At 42.8% G+C, this 21,798-nt stretch overlaps 1 protein-coding gene across 3 annotated transcripts in view; it reads left to right on the forward strand.

The window, feature by feature from the left end:
- The window catches only part of BABAM2 (BRISC and BRCA1 A complex member 2), a 306,901-nt gene that overhangs the window by 41,121 nt on the left and 243,982 nt on the right, over window positions 1-21,798 (forward strand). For all 3 annotated transcript variants that reach the window (XM_074949130.1, XM_074949129.1, XM_074949131.1), the window contains exon 3: window positions 9,222-9,298. In XM_074949130.1, coding sequence (XP_074805231.1) covers window positions 9,222-9,298 — 77 coding nt within the window. The remainder of the gene's footprint in view (window positions 1-9,221; window positions 9,299-21,798) is intronic.

The following is a 21,798-nucleotide window of genomic DNA, read 5'->3' on the forward strand; positions in this document are numbered from 1 at the left end:
CCACTTTTGCTTCCCCTACTAATTCTTCCTGGTTTCTGAGCAGCAGGTCAAGAAGAGCTCTGCCCCTAGTTGGTTCCTCCAGCACTTACACCAGGAAATTGTCCCCTACACTTTCCAAAAACTTCTTGGATTGTCTGTGTACCGCTGTATTGCTCTTCCCAGAAGATATCAGGGTGATTGATGTCTTCCATGAGAACCAGGGCCTGCCATCTCGTAACTTTCATTAGTTGCTGGAAGAAAGCCTTGTCCACCTCATCCCCCTGGTCTGGTGGTCGATAGCAGACTCCCACCACGACATCACCCTTGTTGCTCACACTTCTAAACTTAATCCAGAGACTCTCAGGTTTCTCTGCAGTTTCATACCAGAGCTCTGAGCAGTCATACTGCTCTCTTACATACAGTGCAATTCCCCCACCTTTTCTGCCCTGCCTGTCCTTCCTGAACAGTTTATATCCATCCATGACAGTACTCCAGTCATGTGAGTTATCCCACCAAGTCTCTGTTATTCCAATCACATCTAAAATCACATCTAAAAGGGATGTTATTCCAACAAGTCTAAAAGGGCTGTTCCCTGATTACTTCCTCCACTTTCTCGAACAGAAAGTTGCATACCAAGAAAATGTTGTGTTTTGCTGTATTACTTTTCCAACAGATGTCTGGGTGGTTAAAGTCCTCCATTACTACCAAGTCTTGTGTTTTAGATATTTTTGTTGTTTGTTCCAGAAATGCCTAATCCACCTACTCTTCCCGATTTGGCAATTTTAAATACTGTATCATAATGCATACACACAATGGGGCGGAACTAAGATTGCATGAGCAAACACCCTCTGCTCCTATCCCTGCCATCCCTCCTGAACTGCTGCCTTTCCCTGTCCCTCTGTTCCTCTCCTTGTCTTCTCTTTTGAGCTCCTGTTCCTGTCTTCTTCCCTGCTTATATTCCTCTTCATCCCCTAGTTCCTGTCTCTACCCTATGCTCTGCTCTGCATGTTCCTGCCCTGGCCTCCACTCCCTGCTCCTATCCTCTGCCTCCTCACCCACTCCCAGCTTCTCATCGATATTCATTTGTGTCAGGCTGCTTTCTCCTCCTCCATGCTTTCTGGGCACTAGTGAGGGAAAATTGAGAGTACAGGAGAGAGAGTCTTCGTGTCAGCTCCTGTGCCCAGTACTATAATAGCTCTGGCTGCCAGGAGGAGCAAGGAAAAGTTCTGCTCAGCCTTTGCCACATGCTCAGTTGTTCTGTGGGAATGGCACATGCACAGTCCAGTCCCATGTAGGAGCTGTGAAGGCATGGGGAATTTAGTTGCCATACTCTAACTTCTAGTGAGCATGTATCCAGTGGGATTTTTCAGAAGACTATATAGCTTGGCCAGATTTGGGCAGAATTTCACTGGGAGAGCACAGTGGATGTCCCAGACCCCATCGTCAAATTCCAAGTCTTTCCTCCAAAGCCTAGAGGCACTTGACTTTCTCAGTAAAATAGTTGTAAGACTTTAGCATGGTCAAAATAATGTATATTTCTTCAATCTCATTGTGGGAAATGGCTGAACTGTTGTAGCTGAAAGTTTTTCTTTAAATAAACAACCACAGAAACAAACAAAAACAAAAATTAAAAGCCTGAGGCTCATCCCTGGAATGGGAAATTTCAGCCTGAACAGCTGAAGTATGGCAAAATCATAAGCAATTGGAAACAGGGACTTATAGTGGAAAGTGGTAGGTAACCTTAATTGTGGTAATCTAGAAAACAAATCTGTATTACAAGAATCTACATGGTGAGCTTCTTTTGCCTGCAGGTAATTAGCAATTACATTTTACTTCCAGTTTTACATAGTGATGCTAACCATGTATCGGCTGGAGCCAGGCTGTTCTGAAATCTGGCTCCATATTTAGGGTAACTTTTAATGGTCTGTAGCTCAAAAACAGTTTGATCATGTTTTCCATTCTTTGTGTGTACATGCACGCACATACAGAGGGTGTCATTTTGCAACCAATTTATTGCTACAAAAACAATTGTTAGATGAATCACACCAACCTACAGAGCCAGGATTTAGAATGCTAGGCATTTAATTCCAAAACTTACAAGCCTTTACCACTTGAGCAAAGGGAGGACCTCTGTTGCAGTGGCAAAACTTAGAAGGACCTTTATGTTCCCTCTAACCTGTAACCCGCCACCATAAAGCAAGCTATTTATACTGAACGCAGACTGTAGCTATTACAGTTAGGTACAGCAGCTAACAACTTTGGTTAAATACAGCTATTTTCTTGAAACATAGCTGCTGCGCAAATTTTAAATGAGGTGTAACTGAATGGTGACGGGTTGATAACAAGTACTTTTTTAATTAGAGGACTACAAAGTAACATTAAATACAAGTCCCCTTCAAAGCATGGTAACATGTTAATGACCTATAACTCATAAACTTTTAGAGTAATTTTCTTCAGACTTTGTAGAATAATTCTCCTTAGTATTTGGAGTAAATTTAGCAATTTTCAGGCAAGACCATGCCTTCATGTGTGGTGGATTTAAAACTATGGATCATACTGTAACTTGGTTATAATCTTAACTACTGTATATTGACAAGAGAATCTACATAAAGTAAATTGATTTCCACAAAGGGCTATTGAAAACAACACGAATAAGACTTACTTTAACAACTTGGACATCAGACTGGAAAAAAGGTGTAAATTTTTACTGGTTTGTTGGAGAATCCACAATGACCCTTGGTAAATTGTTTAATCACTGACAATTTTTAAATCAAGATGGGAAGTTTTTCTAAAAGCTCTCCTCTAGGAATTACTTTGGGGAAGTTATATGGCCTGTGCTATCCAGGAGATCAGACTAGATGATTGCAATGGTCCCTTCTGGCCTTAGAATCTAAAATCAGTATTTTCATTTTTGGTTCATATTCTAGCACGTTGCTTTCTTCAGCCCACACGTGATTTTAAGCAAAGATAATTAAATGCAACAAAGAGGCAAGAGGAGTTCTGGTGGCTGGGCTGCATGTTTCTTTTTTTTGTTAGATTGTGATGGCTGTTCAGTCATCTGGGGACAACCATTTTACTTAGAAACTGGCTGACAACGAGCATTTAATAGATGAGTTTACAGCCTTCTGGTTGGCCACTAACACAATGTCATCAGCAGACAGTGCAGGTACTGGTTTGTCTGGCCACATGGGAAAACTTGAAGCAGAGAGACAGCTGAAGAAGGTAGTATTTAACCTCAATTAAGGTTAAGAATCATTGTGTGTTTTGGTTTTTGTTTTTTTCTTCATGGTTTTGACTCTGAAATCAGGTCTTATGGAATAAAGTATAATTGATACCTCTCAGTACTTTGTAATAGTTAGTGTTTATCAGAAATGGCAATATAAATTGTTTTTTCTATTTTAGTTACCTTAAAGTATTTAAGTACCTTATTTTTTCTTTAAAATGCCTGAAGATGACCAATTAAAACTCCAGTCCTGCACCTGCCCAGATGATTAGCCCTCTTAAATTCAGTAAGACTACTTCATGTGTGCGTGCTTGCAGGATTGGTGCCTAAATAATTAAGGGCTATGTGTTAAGTTTACAGTCTGCCTGGAAGGCAGGGTGGGGTTGGGGAGTGGAAGGGAGTGGTGCATTGTTGCAAAGCTTTTGGAGCAGCCTAGAGGGAGATGGTAACTCTGGGGCTTCCGGTAGCCTCACCCCTCTGTAGAGGGAGTACACTGTTGACATGTCTATAGCTGGTGCAGTGTACTCTCCCCAGTATGCCAGTGAAGCTATGCCACTGACCAACCTAAAGGGGTTGGGGCCAAGACCATGCCTCTTCCTGCCAGCCTGCGCATAGCAGGGCACTTGAAGCAGTGGTATGCCACATCAGCGCAAGGCAGTAAGAGTGTGACTTAGTCTCTTTATTCCCTTGCATTGACATGCAGGATGGGCTGCTTGTATATGCAGTTTTGTTATCCATTTCATTCTGTTCGACTTGTGTAAGCATCTCTTTTGACAAACCATTTGATACGTTCAACACTTTAATTTCAGCTTCAAATGGTATGTAAGCACTTGTCCCATTGAGGAAATTATTAAAAAGTTTTGGTTTTTTCCATTAGACTTTCTGTATCAAAATTCTGAATTGCTTTATAGTGTTTTTTTCCATTTCTGTTAGTGAGAAGTAACTAGTTCCCTTTAGATGCACCTCTGAAAGATTTTTGCTTAGTTACCCAGCCAATCGTAGTGCTTTAAATCTCTTGTGTAGCCTACTCAAAGAGGGGTAATTTGCTAAAAAATGACTGTGAAAGCTGTCATTTCCATCACTTCTAGATCAGTAAAATTTAAAAACATGCTAAGTGAGCTATAATAACCTAGGAGAAATACTTAGTGTTGCTTTTAGGGACATTAATATCATCAGATCACTCTTTTCTTTTAATGTAACGTATATTGTACTTTTCCCTCAAGTATTTCCAAATTGCTTAGTGTACTAAAGTAAAGGTTGAATTTGCAAAATCAGAAATTTTGGTGCATGTTTTAAAAGCTACCAAAATATATTGTCTTAATGGTAAGGGTGACAGGACCCCTATGACCTGTGATATTTCAAAATAAATTGCCATTAAATATTAACTGCTGTTGATGTATTATTTTGGAAGCTTCTACACTAATTCTTTTTTTAAAAACCTCATCTGTGAGGGTTTGGTTTAGATGCTATGGTGATGGGTGCCTTACAAATGCTTCAAAACTACAGGCTAAGATACTTGTAATCAGAGGAGAGAACTATTATGTTTCTAGTCATAGCTGTGTATGCACTGACATTGAGCATTCCTTTCTACCTTGATGTTCTTACCTGCACAAGTAAAATAAGATATCTTCTTAAAAAACAAACAAGCAAACCAAAACAAACCCCACAACTATGGTGTTTTCTTAGCCCTGGTCTACACTAGGACTTCAGGTCGAATTTAGCAGCGTTAAATCGATGTAAACCTACACCCGTCCACACGATGAAGCCCTTTTTTTCGACTTAAAGGACTCTTAAAATCGATTTCCTTACTCCACCTCTGACAAGTGGATTAGCGCTTAAATCGGCCTTGCCGGGTCGAATTTGGGGTACTGTGGACACAATTCGACGGTATTGGCCTCCGGGAGCTATCCCAGAGTGCTCCATTGTGACCGCTCTGGACAGCACTCTCAACTCAGATGCACTGGCCAGGTAGACAGGAAAAGAACCGCGAACTTTTGAATCTCATTTCCTGTTTGGCCAGCGTGGCAAGCTGCAGGTGACCATGCAGAGCTCATCAGCAGAGGTGACCATGCAGAGCTCATCAGCAGAGGTGACCATGATGGAGTCCCAGAATCGCAAAAGAGCTCCAGCCTGGACTGAATGGGAGGTACGGGATCTGATCGCTGTATGGGGAGAGGAATCCGTGCTATCAGAACTCCGTTCCAGTTTTCGAAATGCCTTTGTCAAAATCTCCCAGGGCATGAAGGACAGAGGCCATAACAGGGACCCGAAGCAGTGCCGTGTGAAACTTAAGGAGCTGAGGCAAGCCTACCAGAAAACCAGAGCGGCAAACGGCCACTCCGGGTCAGAGCCCCAAACATGCCGCTTCTATGATGAGCTGCATGCCATTTTAGGGGGTTCAGCCACCACTACCCCAGCCGTGTTGTTTGACTCCTTCAATGGAGATGGAGGCAACATGGAAGCAGGTTTTGGGGACTTCACAGAGGGTTCCAATAAGAAATGGTGCACCTAAGTAATTGTTCTTATTGGAACAAGCAGGTTGCTCTGGCCTCTGATTGATACATGGCTAGATTTACCTTGCTGCACCTTCTCTGTGAGTGACTGCAGTGTGACCTAGAGGAATGAGTCCCCTAGACGGGGGAGGGGGGTAAGCAAATGAGTACAAAACAAATCTGGTCTATTTCTTGTTTTGATCCACTCCATCTATCTTTTACATCTTTGGCTGGCAGCAGACAGTGCAGAAGGACTGCAAGCCATCCATATCTCATGGCTGCTTGGCAGAAGATGGTGTAGTAGGACTGCTAGCCATCCTCATCTCTTGCCTGCCTGGCAGAAGATGGTACAGTGGGACTGCTAGCAATCCGTATCGCCTGCCTGCTCACCATAAGATGGTTCAATAGGACTGACTGCAGGACTAAAGAGAATGACCTGGTCAAGTCACTTCTAATGTAGTCCCTGCACCCATGTCTGCCCAGGTGCTCCTGGCCGACGTGGCCAGGAGCACCTCCGACATGACGATAACGGCTACCAGTCCTACTGCACCGTCTGCTGCCACAAGGCAAGGGGTTGCTGCTGCTGTGTAGCAATGCAGTATCACGTCTGCCAGCACCCAGGATACATACGGTGCCGGTTACCTGAGCGGGCTCCATGCTTGCCGTGTTATGGCGTCTGCACAGGTAACTCAAGAAAAAAGGCACGAAACGATTGTCTGCTGCTGCTTTCACGGAGGGAGGGAAGGAACGGGGGCCTGACGATAAGTACCCAGAACCACCCGCGACAATGTTTTAGCCCCATCAGGCATTGGGATCTCAACCCAGAATTGGCAGTGGAGACTGCGGGAACTGTGAGATAGCTACCCACAGTGCAACAGTCCGGAAGTCGACGCTTGCCTCGGTACTGTTTAAGCACTCCGCCGAGTTAATGCACTTAATGCACTTAGAGCATTTTCTGTGGGGACACACACACTTGAATATATAAAACCGATTTCTAAAAAACCGACATCTATAAATTCGACCTAATTTCGTAGTGTAGACATACGCTTACTCTGACTACACTGAGGCTTTGATCCTTAAAGTCCTCTCTCAGAGCCTGATCCCACATCCATTGAATCAAGCCCTCTGTGCATAGCAGTGAACACAAGGTGCGGGCTACACATAGGCACAAATAAGGTTAAACAATAGTATGGTGAGCAAAAGTCAATCTGAAGCCCCTGCATGTCCTCGACTTAGTTTTCTGAGTGCAAGGTAAAACAGAGGTGGGGTGCAGGGAGAGAATGGATGTGTTTTAGGACATTGGTTTTCAAACTGTGGGGCATGTCCCCTTGTGGTGGTGGTTGGGTGGGGATGCAATGAGGATACTGGGAGGCATGTGATGGGATGTGGGTCTGTGACTGGCTGGGTGTCTGGGCCAGAGCAGAGCAGTAGCAGGGAGAACTCACAGGGAGTCCCCAGCAGATGACGGGGAGCGCAGCCACACCCTGTCCTGGCAGCAGCCTGCTCCTCTTCCCCTCCTCCCAACTTGACCATTGGGGACTTCTTGCTTGCTCTCCCTGCTACTGCCCTGCCCTGGCCCAGATACCTGGCTGGCTGCAGTCCTTGTGTATTTACTCTCTGGAGCCTGTGGGTGTGAGAGGCTCTGGGAATAGGGGAGGGAGGGCAAGGAATCCTGTTGCACTCCACGCTGCCATAGGTTCCTCTGGGGATGGAGTCAACCAGATCATGCCGCTACCCCAGATGTGAGCCACCTGTTCTCCGTGAGTCACTTTCTGTCCTGGATGGCTCGGAGTCGGGGAAGGAGGGAGGGTCCGTGGAGAAAGGGGGGCACAGCAAAAAAGTTTGGGAATGTCTATTTTAATAGAAATGAGCTTAAGCACCATTCTCAATATGCCAGTGAGGCACTTCGTTATATGCACTACTCTAACCTCTCTTCAGCTGCAAGACAGGTGTAATTTTGCATCTACATAATAGCTCTCGCTGTGCAAGTTTAGGTGTCCCTGTGCTATCCTACTTCCCACATTTTACTTTTGTTTATGCACATGATCCGGTGGGTAGTATGAGTGACCACCTGTCCCTAATTGGGCAGGACAGTCCCGAAATGTACATTTCAAGTCCCGGTCCCAGGCTGAATGACACTGGGTCAGCATTTGTCCCAGATTCCCTGCAATGCTGCTATGCACCTGCCCAAGGCTTAGCGGTGGTGCCAGTCTCTTCCTGGTGTGTGTGTGTGTGGGGGGCTGAGTGGGCCTTAGCCTTCCCTCGCCACAAGGACTCACCCCCTGATCCTCCTCTTTCCTCCGAGGCCCGGAGCTGGGCAGTGCTAAGAGACACCCGGGGAGCCTGGGCCGTTGTGGGGAGCCCCGGACCCTCCACCTGCCCTTGGGGTTGGGACACAAGGCGGGGGCTGCTTTGGGGCTCTTATCACTGCATAGCTTTGGCTCCTGGCCTGGTCAGGGCGGGGTTTCAGGGGGAAGGGTAGGAGCAGGGGGCAGGGCCACAGAGGGAGTGGGGCTCCTGCATATGTCCTGTTTTTGCATTTTGAAAAGGTGGTCAGTAGGGTACTGCACTGGGACTCAGGAGACATGGGTTGTATTTGTGACTCTACCACTGATCTCATGTGTGACCTTGGGCAAGTCACTTCACTTCTCTAGGCCTCTCTTTGCCTTCCTACCTTTTGTCTGACCTGTCTGTTTAGACTGCCAGCTCTTTGGAGCAGGAGACTGACTTAGTATGCATTTGTAAAGTGCCTAGCACAATAAGACGCAATCTCAGTTGGAGCCTTTAAATTCTACAGTAATAAAAATAATTTCGTACATGCACATTAAAATATTTTTTTCTTAAATGACATGGTGCAATCACTAGTGTTGTTAGACCATGGGAATGGGAACCTGGAACACCTGATTTCTAATCCCAGCTATGTCACTAATTTACTGTGGTTTTGGGCAGCTAATTTAATCTCTCTGTTTTATTTTCCCCAGCTATAAAATGGGTAAAAATGGCTGTGAATTTTTTACTTCATTTAAATTCACAATGCATCTCAGTTTCTTCAATGATGGAGACAGGGAGTACAAGTCTGTTGTACTGTTGAGTAAGTCAAGGAGAGCTGGCTGTTTCTGTACTGCATGAGTTAGAGAGTTTGGTGGGTTTGGAGGCTGATTAAAGTGTGTCATTGTGAAGTGTCACAAATCAGGGAGCTGTTTTCCTGGGAGATCCTTTGACGCTTCAGACTGGTAGAGAAACTGCTGTTTATTGGGACAGGTCTAGATATCTCAAATTTTTGTGTGAACTTACGGATGGACTGAATGGAATGAACTGAACCTCCAGCACTGTGGCTTACTCCTCCGTCCGCACTTAATCTTTTTGTTTTTCCAGAAATGTGAGGAGAGCAGGACACTATCAGCCTTTCCATAAGAATTTCTACTATACCATCTGGGCAGTGCTCGCTCATCTCATTTGTATCTTGTTAAGCATTGTTACGTCTATCACTATGGTTTAGAAATTCCTTTTCTTGTTTTCATTTTTAGCTGTACCTCTTTGACGCCTGGACCCAGCTGTGATCGGTTTAAGTTGCATATACCATATGCTGGAGAAACACTCAAATGTAAGTTAAAGCCCTTTATATCACCCATTCTCGACTTCTCTTACCCCGTTCTATGTCAGTCACAATGCTCTGTGCTAACAACTTAATATTTCCCAGTGTTTCAAACTTTGCGATTTTATCATGAGTCTTGTGATATTTGGTGTCATCTTAAAGCTCCAACTTCTGGAGTAATGTGACTGTGTGAAAATCTTAGCTTTTGGTTTTTTTTGAGAAATAAGTTTCTAGTTTTTATAGATGCAGAGAAAAGGTTGAAAACATAAAAAGACACCAAAATTTATTATTTTGTAAAATGTGATTAAGACTGTCATAATTTTTGGAGGCCAGACTCATGCTCTTGGAATGCTTTGGGCTGACAATACTGATTTCCTCTCTGGTAGTGAGGATTTTCTTACTGGTACAGTATTTGTGATATTGTATAGAGACACAAATAACTGGCACAGATTGTCATGCTGGGTGAAGCAGTGGAATTTGTTTTTAGTGATTAATACTTTCAGAGATCATTTGGCTATCAAATCTTCCTTTCTAAAAGCCATTTCTAGTGATAAATGTTGGTTTGTTTGACCCTCCCATTGTTGAATGGGTATTTGGTTGTAAAAATTAGATAAGAGACTATTTCCTTTCATGTTTTTAGAAGACAGGAAAGAATTTTCTCATCTTCTCTGTTGCCATTCAGCTGCAGGTGAAGAATGGTAAAAGTTGTGAGGAGGGATAACTTTAAAGCAATAATAAAGTGACTGATCTATCTTGGCTATCAAATGCATATTAAAAACTTGCTTTATTGTTTCATGGCCGTGATTTTGCTTCCATCAATGTATCTGACTTGTGAAGATCACACTTTCATGGAATTTCATGTAGTGTTCATTCAGATGTAATGATCAAAAAGTGTCCATGTTTGTCTGTCTCTCAAATCAATTCTTATAGCCTGTCACAGGGTGCCTTGCCCTTTGAGCATGATTGATCCAGTCCTACCTGCAACACTTATTTTCTCCATCTGCGTGAGCTAAGTCACATGATAGGTTGTGTGGCTAAATCAGCTGTTCTGGGATGGAGATAAGACAGAAGCCTGTGGAGTGCCTGAGGGAGAGAAGGGAGAATCCAGATATGAACCCATGGGGAGCTGCTGCTTGGTAGAGACTCAAAGGAACCAAGGAGTGCCTGGGCCCAGCTTGAGACTAGGGGGACAGAAGACTCTTTTGTGTTTGTTTTGGACTTGGATATCCAGCAAGAGGCACTTTTTCTTTAATGACTTAGCTAAATGGCCAGGTCTCTGTCGCAAGTTATCACTGCAACCAAAACAAGCTGAGAGGTTGGGAGGTTCAATCTAAGTGAGAAGAAACCGAGGCAGTGGCTATCCCAAAGCTGGACCTGGTTGGAGGTGCAGCTACATAACCTAAGGGCTTCTCTACATGTGAAGTTAGTGTGCAGCAGGCTAGGGTGTGAATTTACAATGCACAAGTTACTCTGCACTAACTCCCTATGTGAATACTCTTGTACTAAGCTAAACCGCCTGAGAGCACTTCTGGTACATAGCAAGAATGTTCACTTGGGGAGATAGTGTGGAGTAGCCAGTGTGCTGTCAGTTCACACTCTAGCTTGCTGCACCATTGCTGCACACAGGCCTTCAAGCTGGAACACTGTATGATTTCAGTGTGATCTACTGGCTTGGTTTATTGTATCTTTGCTTTTATCTGTAAAGTTTTCACTTGCCATTTCTGAAATTCATCATTCCCTCTCAAATTTTATTTTGTAATTAGAGGTGGGTCATCATGTTTTTTTATTTAGGTCAGTCAATAAGTAGATGGATAGTATAGATTTTATTCACAAAACCTGTTGTTTGTACTCTGGTAGTCACACTTATCTAGAGAGTGTGTGGTACAGTTTAAATGCTGAGAATTTCTTTATACTTCAGTATGCATTAGGACCTGTTATCTGATTGCACAATACTTTAGAAGCCATGCTCCTTTTACAAACATCAATCTATAGAGTTTACTTTCTGTATAGTTACAAATATTTTATTGGTAGTTTGACATTTACAGCAAAATCTATCATTCCAGGAATTTACTTTAGGTAGGCCATGAAATTATTTTAGTTTTTCTATTTTGTGATTATAGTCCGCCTAGACTCCAACATGACTGTCAGGATGAAGTGTATATTTAATCTCCTGTTCTAAAAGTGCCAAGATGTTTGTCAGGGTTCCCTCCCCACTCTGAACTCTAGGGTACAGATGTGGGGACCCGCATAAAAGACCCCCTAAGCTTATTTCTACCAGCTTAGGCTAAAACTTCCCCAAGGCACAAATTCTTTGCCTTGGAGGGTATGCTGCCACCACTGAGTGATTTAACAAAGAATCAGGGAAAGGACCACTTGGAGTTCCTATTCCCCCAAAATATCCCCCCAAGCCCTTATACCCCCTTTCCTGGGGAGGCTTGAGAATAATATCCTAACCAATTGGTTACAAAGTGATCACAGACCCAAACCCCTGGGTCTTAAGACAATAGAGAAATCAGTCAAGTTCTTAAAAGAAGGATTTTATTAAAAAAAAAAAAAAAAGGTAAAAATCACCTCTGTAAAATCAGGATGGAAAATAACTTTACAGGGTAACAAAAGATTCAAAAACACAGCAGAATTTCCTCTAGGCTTAGTTTCGAAGTTACAAAAAACAGGAATAAACCTCCCTCCAGCAAAGGAAAAATTCACAAGCAAAACAAAAGATAATCTAACACGCCTTGCCTGGCTTTTACTTACAATTTTTGTAATATGAGAGACTTTTAGGATGGTTTATAGGAGAAGGAGTGTTCTGACCTGATGCTTCTCTGCTTCCCAAGAGAACACACAAAACAAAGCCCCCCCCCCCCCCCCCCCGGCCAAGATTTTAAAGTATCTTCTTTCCCCATTGGTCCTTTTGGTCAGGTGCCAACCAGGTTATTTGAGCTTCTTACCCCCTTACAGGTAAGGAGGAGTTCTAGGCTACCCTTAGCTGTATGGTTATGACAGTGTTGCTCAGGATTCATCACAGAAATATGCGTAGATAATTTCAGAAAGATGAAAATAGAATCTTAGATGCTAGAGATTACACAGAACACACTGGAGCATTATAAATTTGGATATTTCCACCATGAATTTAGCCTAACCCCTTTGGTACATACTACTTTGGGACATGGTGGTATTTTTTCCTCATATATGAAGAAGACAACTATGTCAACTAGCGTTCCTTACTTTTGTGTACACTGTAACCTCTCTGTTTAGAGAGATGTCCATTTTTAGATAAAAAATAATAATAAAATTCTTCAGCATCCAGGGTGGCAAGTTCAACCGCATTTTAAAGCCTTGAACAACCTACTTCCATACATTAAGTGCCGTAAAACAATGTTTAAGATTTGCTTTGTGGCCAGTGCCAGAGTGCACTGAAGGATCTTAACAGTGCAACAGCGGGATTGAGAATGTTTCCATAGTTTCTGTAGGAATATAATAGCTCCCTGATGTATCACCTGCAGAGCTCTGTTTTCAAACAGTTCATTGAGAGACCAAAAAAAGTGAGTGTTTTTGAGTGCAGAGAGACCAGAGTTATTCCCAATGAGGGAAAATTTCATAAACAAGTGAGCCGTGTGCAAGGAAGTAGGTGTACAAAGTGCATACTGGTAAACACAGGCAGTAAGCCTAGGTTTGGAAGAGTGTGCCTGGAACTGCCCTTCTTACTTATCTTTGTGGAATGTGCATTGAACTTTGGTATCAAGATGGAAATGCCATCAAATCAGCTTTTCTTCATTCACCGTGTTTCCAGGTTCCATGGTTTAAAAAACCAAAACAGCCAATACATGCGTGTAATCGTGTTGTTAACTTATACACTAATTGAATAAGGAAAGTGATGCAGATAAGTATTTTTTTCAGACTAATTGATTTTTCAGATTATTAATAATAATTGATGAATGGAAATGTTAATTCTTCTCAGCATTATGAATTTAAAAATGCTTATGAATCATTCATAGCATAAAACAATATTATGGCTCACACAATAAAGATTTGTGCCAATGGGCACAAGAAAGGGTTAATAATTTAGGGTTCAGTAAATAAGTCTGTGACCACTGTGGGGGAAGCCTGCCTCTGTAGGCAAGCAGAAATCTGTAAAAACTCCCTGAAGCCTGTTGCCAGATCTGTTTATCTTTCCAGGGCAGAATAATTCTGCAAAGGAAGATTGCAAAATCTGGCAGTAGAAAAAGGTAGGCTGAAATGGTCAGGGTCTCCTGTATCCAGGGCATTGTGCCAAACATAGGCTGAAGTGTCTGGTTCCTTTGTGGTTTGTGCTACATCCTCTTTGCAACAGATCAGGTTTGTGCGGATCATCAATCATAACTGCTGCCACAATGCAAATACCCTGGTACTTTGTCCCAATGTGTTGAAAGCAGTTGGCATACTTATTTAGGGAAGTACAGCTGTACAGTCACAGTCTTGTTTTCCATAATATCAGGAAGCTCACAATGGTTACTGTTGTTGCTTTCCTCCTTGAAAAAGGGGAAAAAATTTACTTGCAGTAAATTCAGTAGATGCCGGCCAGCAACTTAAAGTCATGTTTTTGACGGTTTTGGTAACATTGAGCAGCTAGCAGTTCAGAATGGCCTTTCCTACCATTTTAATACATTTTCTTCAGTTCCAAATGGGGATTTATTCTGTCCTTCAGATTTCACATTCAGTTCACTTTTGCTTTTAGTTTTTGCTTGCTCTGGTGTTCTTGGAAGATTATCTGACACCAGCCCAGATAAGGCCCTGGGGATCTCCAGTGTTTTTTACTTCATTTAAAAGAGACTTTTATACTGGAGAACACTTTGTATTAGATCAGGCATAAATATAAATCAATTTGCCTATATTGCATATGTATTTTAATAAAAGATTAGTAATTTGAAAACTATGTTCATTTAAAGAATCATGCACAGTCCATCATCTTTTGACGGGGAAATAATAATTTTGTCTTGTTGTTTTTATGATCACGACAGAGTGGATGCCTTAATGGTTTAAACGTAAGGCTTAACCTTCTTATAATTGTGTATTAAAGTCATAGCAGGGTCATCCTGGAGCTTCATTCTTCCAGTGTTCTATGGTGTTCCATTAAACTCCATAGTTTGGTATAATAGGGTCTTTCAGCTGTGACCTTAAAATCATGGTGCTGTCTGCTTTGCATGCCTGTTAAATACCTTATGTCATTTTTCACAAATACCATTTTTTCAAAAATAGAGGTTTGCCTTATTGTCCTTGGTCAAAATTCCAGCTCCTATTCTAGTATAAAATAAATGTCTTAAATATCAGGTAACATAGAGACTGCTGTACTGAGTACATTATTAACTTTGATATTTATTTAAATTAAAAGACTAATTTTTAACTCTGAATTCTGTGTGTATAATGCTTGTTTTTAATTAGGTTATTTCCTTTTTCCTTTAAAGAAAGAAAGAATTGTCCTCTTTCAAAATTACTGTCACATCTCATTGTTCCCAGTGAGCATGAGGCTGTCGGCTGCCCTCAGTTAAGTTGTGTTTTCAAAATAGCCACTGCCTCCCATTGCTCCTGATGGGAATGAAGTCAAGTTGCTCTTGGGGATGATGTTAGGCCCTTTGTCCTATCAGGGATGATGTTAGGCCCTTTGTCCTATGAGGAGCTGGAGAGGAACACTGGGAGGAGCAGGTGAATGGAGGCAGGAGCCATCTTAGCTAATGGCAGCCTGTGATCTTCTTTCCACTGAGAAAATTGGGAAATTGGGAGGGCAATTTAAGAAGGGTAACTGAACTGACGGCAGTCTTTTAACTCAGTTCCATTGACGATAATAGATGACAGCCATTTTGAAAGAGGACAGTTCCTCACGGAATTCTCTGAACTAGAACGTTACTTATTCAGCCTCTTTCATTTATGAAGAATAATGGAGAAATGACAGTTAATCCTAAAAATTCTTCAAATGTAGCCTATGCGCAAGGTTTTTACTATATGGAAAGTTTTGAAGAGTCTGTGATATTCCCATTATTAACATAATTAGGTACAAAAAGGGTCAGATAATATATATCAGGGAGATTGAATCCCTGCTACAAGGGCAAAACTCTGCCTTAACTGTGGAGCTGCAACTGATGTCTCCATAATTACCAGCTGAGCTACCACATATGCCAAGTACAGGACAACTTCTTGTTCTGAAAAATTAATTATTGTTTGAGAAGAAGTATACACTACAGTAACCCAGCTACTCTTGCTGATCTCCTTTGTGAAGGAGCAAGGGAATAGTGTTGTATCAGATTGTTCACTGTGAGCAGGTTTGTTAATATTTTTGTTGGGTTTTACCTTTATGAATGATAACCATAATTCTAGTATTTCTTAATTCCCTGTTTTAATTATCAGTCCCCGGATCATTGTACTTTTGCCTCATCGAATCCTGTGTTTGTCTTGTTTCTGATTTTTTTTCACTCAAAAGCTTTCACTACTTTTCGCTACTAAGAAATTCTGATAGAATTTTCTTTTGTGCTGTTCACATTTCTTTTTTCAGGCGCTGTGCGTCTCTCTTTGTCCTTGAGTGCTGTCATCTGGAATTTAACGGTGATTAAACAATGTGTTGCCCTTGTGATACTACTGTGCTTCTCTGTGGCCTCTTGAACTACAGTATTTTTATCTTATTCTTCCTGATTTTCACTGTTTTTATGTGAGTGGTTTACAGATCTGAGCCCTGCTCTCACCACTTCATTTCTCTTCCTTTATTGTGAAGAGCATTTTTTGTCTCCTCTGAAGACCAGTTTTTCTTTTTAAAAATTTTTTCAGTCCGATTTCTGTCTCACTGCTCCTTATTCACTTGAATCACAGAAACTACCGATGGAAATACTAGTGGGTCACCCAGTCTATCCTGCTCCCACCAGCCAGTGCAGTAATGTTCCCCTCAGGACATGTTATAGTTCTGTGTTCATTCTTTTCCCTAGTGCAATAGGCTCTTCTTCTAGTTCTCTTTGGCCTGGTTCTTCAAGGTGGGATCCTATGTTATTCATTGCTTATTGGTTCTGCAAAACTGTTTGAACCCTCTTGATATGTTTTTGCCTCTTTACTGATTTATTTGCTTTTCTGGAGTTATTTTTACTTTAGATCCTCTTATTTACCTGCAGTCGTAAAAGTAATTTTTCAAATTAAAGTGTGATTTGAGAGATTTCCATAATTGAGCTGCAGCATGTTTTTCTAGTATTTTATATAAAGCTTTGAATATTTTGCACCAGAGGTGGTTAATGTCTTGCTTGAGCTTGGGATAGGCATTGAGTTCTTGGTTCCTGTATAGTTAGTTCAGTTGGCAGGCTTCTTCTGCTTGGGGATACTCTTTCACGGTCTATTAAATCTCACCACTGGGAATCTTCCAATAGCAGCTTATTTTTTTCTTTGCTTTATTTCATCTTATTTCTAGTTTATAATCGCTGTCCCATTCTAAACAATCAGTCTCCCTCATTTCTATCCCTAGCATGCCTTTGACTTTGATGACATTTTGACTTTTCTCTGTCCACAATTTCAGCCTGTCTTGAACAAGTAAACATATGACATCATCTTTCCTTTTTTAAGCCAAAGGTTTCAGACAGTAGATTATTTCTTAAACAAGAGAAATATCCTTCAAGACAATTCCACCTCCTTTTTTGCTGTCCTAGACTTGGACCTCCTATTTGCCTCCACGATATGTATCCCCTTCATTCAACTTACCTCCTTCAGTGTCTGACTCTACATATCATTACTCTGCTCCATGTCTGCTGAAATCCTCATCTATATCTTCATCTTCTCTTGCTTTGACTATTGCTTCTTTTTTTATAAAAAGAAAAGGAGTACTTGTGGCACCTTAGAGACTAACCAATTTATTTAAGCATCCGATGAAGTGAGCTGTAGCTCACGAAAGCTTATGCTCAAATAAATTGGTTAGTCTCTAAGGTGCCACAAGTCCTCCTTTTCTTTTTGCGAATACAGACTAACACGGCTGTTACTCTGAAACCTTCTTTTTTTATATTCATACCAATTACTAACATCTTTGGAAATCTGCTGTCCATCTTCTCATTGGCCATCCAACATCTTGACAGATGAAAGGAGACATGACAAAGTCGGTCCATCAGTGCTGCTTATCAATGGTATGGGGAAAAAGCCCGATGCATGATCAGCAAACCTTCCCACAGTGGATACAGGTCCACTCGCCAGATGGTGGTTGAAGCATACTTTGCTTCCTGGCTTGCCTGCGAGCCTCAGCCTGGGCTCTCTGATGGCTCTCCACAGTCACTGCACCAGCCTTAACCTGGCTTCTCCAAACTTAGCGATTGTGGGCAGGATTTTCCCAGTTGTCAGTGGGAATACTGGATTTCTTGAGACCTTGCTTGACCTTGTCACTGTATCAAAGGTTTGGCCTTCCTCAGCATCGTGGGCAGTTCTTAAGTTGGTCATAGAGCACAACCTTTGGCAGACAGTCTTGAGGCATGCGTTCCTCGTGTCCCAACCAGCAAAGCCTGTGAATGTCCAGCATAGTCTGCATAGACTAGTGGTCCCCAAACTGTGGGGCACGCCCTCCTAGGGGGCACAGAGGAATGTTTGGGGGTGTGTGCAGTGGGGCTGGACTAGCCCCCACGGGGGCAGGGAGGGAGTGCCACCCAGCCCTGCTCCACGCCCAGCTCTGCTGTGGTCCCAGCTCCCTCTCCATTCCTGTTCCCAGCCTTGGCCCCTTCACTCCTGGCCCTGGCCCCAGTTCTCCCCCCAGCCTCGGCCTCTTTACCCCTGTTCATGCCAGGGAGGGGGAGCTGGGGCAAAGGGGGGCATGGCTGTGAAAAGTTGGGGGACCACTGGCATAGATTGTCGGCCAGTTCTATCAAGGATCTCATTATTGGTGATCCGTTGGTCCCAAGTAACATTTCCCACCTTCTCACATTTCCAAATGAATACAGCCACCACCACTGGCTCCCCATTCACTTCAGGATCTAGTACAAAATTGCTCTTATTTAAAAACTCTACAAGTATTTGCTCCAGTCTGTCTCTTATATCTTATCACTGTCCCCCCTCTGCTTCTCTGGCACTGGCTCTATTTCTCCTCCTTCACATAATCTTAACTTTATGTTTTGCAACGGCAGCTCTTGCCATCCAAAACAGTGTTGGTGTATCTTATTTCTCTTCCTCATCAACTCTTCATCTATCTTCATATCTCAGCTGAAAATACATATTTCTTCAATGCAGTTACCCTCTTAATTTTTTCTCTCTCTTCTCTTTATTTTAACTTTGCAATAGATATATTAATTTAACTCTGCAAAGGGTTTTCCAACACACATTATATAAAAGGTGAAGCTGATTTTATATTTTGTTTATATACAATAAAGTGCAGTTACATTCTAATCAGTGACAGTGAGGGGCATGCAATGATTTTTTGTGTCACAATGATGTCCATATCAAATTTACACACTTTACAGATAAAACCATGTTTTCTTAAGTGCCAGTCAAGCTGTGTTTTTTTTTGGCTTGTTCAGCATTGTTAGTAATAAAGGTTCTGAAATTAAAACCTTAGCTCTGTTGATTCTAATCTTCTTAAAGCAGGGGTCTCAAACTCCCGGCCCACAGGCCATCTGTGGCCCACGAACGTCCCCAGTGTGGCCCACGGGGCTCCAGCAGTTTTGGGGCTAGGTCTCTCCCTTGGCCCCACCTGCCGCCCCCGGGCGCTCCCCAACCCCCAGGCTATTTACAATGGCCGGGGCCCCGGCAGCACAGCGGAGCTGAGTGGCGTCTGCCTGCTTGCTCCATGTGTCTGCCGGCCCCTCCCTCTGGCCCAGGGGTGGGGCTGTGCCTCAGCGTGCTGCCCGCGCCCCTGCGGCCAATGGGAAGCTGTGGGGGCGGTGCCTGGGGGCAGCAGCGTGCAGAGGCTCCCTGCCCTGCCCCGCCTTGGAGCCCCAGGTAAGCGCCGCACCCCCCAACCCCTCCCAGAGCCTGCACCCCCACCCCCTCCTCACATACACCCCCCTGCCCCCAAACTCCCTCCCAGAGCCTGCACCCCCTCCCCACCCCCCCACTTCCAAACTCCCTCCCAGAGCCTGCACGCCTCCCCCCTCCTACATCCCAGAGCCTGCAACCCACCCCCTCCTTCTGCATCCCCAGCCCAGAGCCTGCACCCAGCACCCAAACTCCATCCCAGAGCCTGCACCCCAGACCCCCTCTCTGATCTAAACTCCCTCCCAGAGCCCAGCCTCTCACCCCTTCTGCACTTAAACTCCCTCCCAGAGCGTGCACCCCAATCCCCTACCCCAGACCTCCTCCCCCACCCAAACTCCCTCCCAGAGCCTTAGGCAGGTGTGGGGCGGAGTTTTGGGGGGCAGGTTCTGGGCGGCATGAGTAACACTATTGGCCCGCTGGGAGGATTTGAGGACTGGCACTGGGCCTAAGGTAAATTGAGTTTGAGACCCCTGTCTTAAAGCAGGCTCATTCTCATATACCTGTATAGACCATGTGATTTTAACAGTAGTAAAATGTTGTTTTAGTCATTAAAGTAAACACTATAACTCTTAATATAAAGAGAGAGCAGATCTGTTGAGCAATACTGTGCCATTTTACATAGTCACTTCTGTAGCCATAACCACAGTTTAAATATTTGTACACAGTTATGAGTTATAACTGAGATGCATGGAAGTGAAGCAGTTTAAAAACTTTTGCAAACAGTGCTCATCCTTTTACAGTTTCACTTCAACCCCTGCAAGGTCTTGTTTTTTAGTTTTAATTTGAGTGAATCCGATGTGAGGAAAAGGGGGTCCGAGTGACAGCTCTGCAGACTTAAATCCTGTTTCTCCACAGAACAAGTAAATTATAGGCAGTGGAAATGCAAGCTTCCCCTCCATGTTGATCCCCTCCTTTAAATAAATCCTGATCTGGAGGGGATCCATGTAGGAAGGGGTTGGTGCGAATCTCAGTCTCTTAAGTTCATTGACTCCTTGACCTCTGTGCAGACAGCCAACAATGATGATAGGTATTTTAGTGATGTATACCCTTATGTGTTAGGAAGTGGTGTGAGAACAACCAGTTCATTTCATGAAAAGTAGCAGACCACTGTCTGATAATAACAAGGTTCAGTCACTACCTATCTGGGCTGAATCCTGCACTGAACACTGAAGTGTGGCCACAGAGATTCACAAGTGTTTCTCAGTACAGAATTAGGATCCTAGGTATGAAAAGTTCTGTGTCCCACCACCAATCCCCAGAACTACACAGGCTGCAAAGACGCAGAGAGTTTGTATATATGCTCTCTCTTTCGGTTCTCTTGTTTGCTTCTGATTTAGAAGTGCTGAAGACTGTGTAAAACAGTGTTTTGCTTACTTGGGCTGAGTGATGTTCCAGCATTCTAACTGAGTATGGAAAAAGCTTACCCATTAGGAAGATGGTTTAACTGCAGATTTGTCCTTCTACTTTACAAATCCCACAAAAAATAACATGTTTCAAGAATAAAGAATGTACACATTTTTTACATGTGTTATATCAAGTTACTACTGTAATTAGTTGTGGTATCATTTTTCTTAATAGCAAGATTCATAGAGTTTAAGGTCAGAATAGACACTAGATCATCTGGTCTTACCTGCTATAAATCACAGGCCATTTGGCTTCCACTTTCAGCCATAGATTCTTGTTATGCCATTCTTTGCTAGATTAAAAAGCCCTTAGTACCCAGTGTTTTCTGTTCATTAAGGTACTTACACACGACAATCAAGTCAGCTCTCAGTCTTGTTTTTGATCAGCTAAACAGATTGAGCTCTTTAAAAATCTCACCGTAAGGCATTTTCTCCAGCCCTTGAATAACTTTTATGGCTCTTTTTTGCATCCTTTCCAATTTTTCAATGTCCTTTTAAAATGTGGAAACCAGAACTGGATGTGGTATTTGAGTATCACTCTTGCTATTGCTGTATACGAGGCAAAATTATCTCACTCCTCCCCGCATATATATCCAAGGATCCCAGTACCCATTTTTGCCAAAGCGTCACACTAGAAGCTCATGGAGTCACTTGTCCACTATGGCCACTTGATTGTCTTCTGAGTCACTGTTTTCCAGGATACAGTCTCCTCAGTCTGAAGTTATTGGCTGCATTACTTGTTCCTAGGTGTATAACTTTCTGGTGTCTGCATTTGGCATGTTTTGTTGAATTGTCCCAGCTTATGAAGTGGTCCAGATCTCTCCATATGACTGCCCTGTCTTCATCATTATTTACTACTCTGCCAATCTTTGTGATTCACAAATTTTATCAGCAGTGATTCTGTATTTATATATAGATGATTGATGAAAAATGTGAAGAGCATCACGCCTACCTATCTGCAGAACCCCATTAGAAACTCCTCTCCTCAATGGTGATTTCCCATTGGCAACTACTTTTTGACATCTCTCAATTAACCAGTTCTTAATCCATTTAACGTGTGCTTTATTGATAATGTATATTCTAATTTTTTTATCAGAATATTGTGTGGTACAAAGTCTAATGCCTTACCAGTGTCTAAATATACTACATCTATGC

The sequence above is a fragment of the Natator depressus genome, chromosome 3 (assembly GCF_965152275.1).
Source record: "Natator depressus isolate rNatDep1 chromosome 3, rNatDep2.hap1, whole genome shotgun sequence".
Taxonomy (NCBI): domain Eukaryota; kingdom Metazoa; phylum Chordata; order Testudines; family Cheloniidae; genus Natator; species Natator depressus.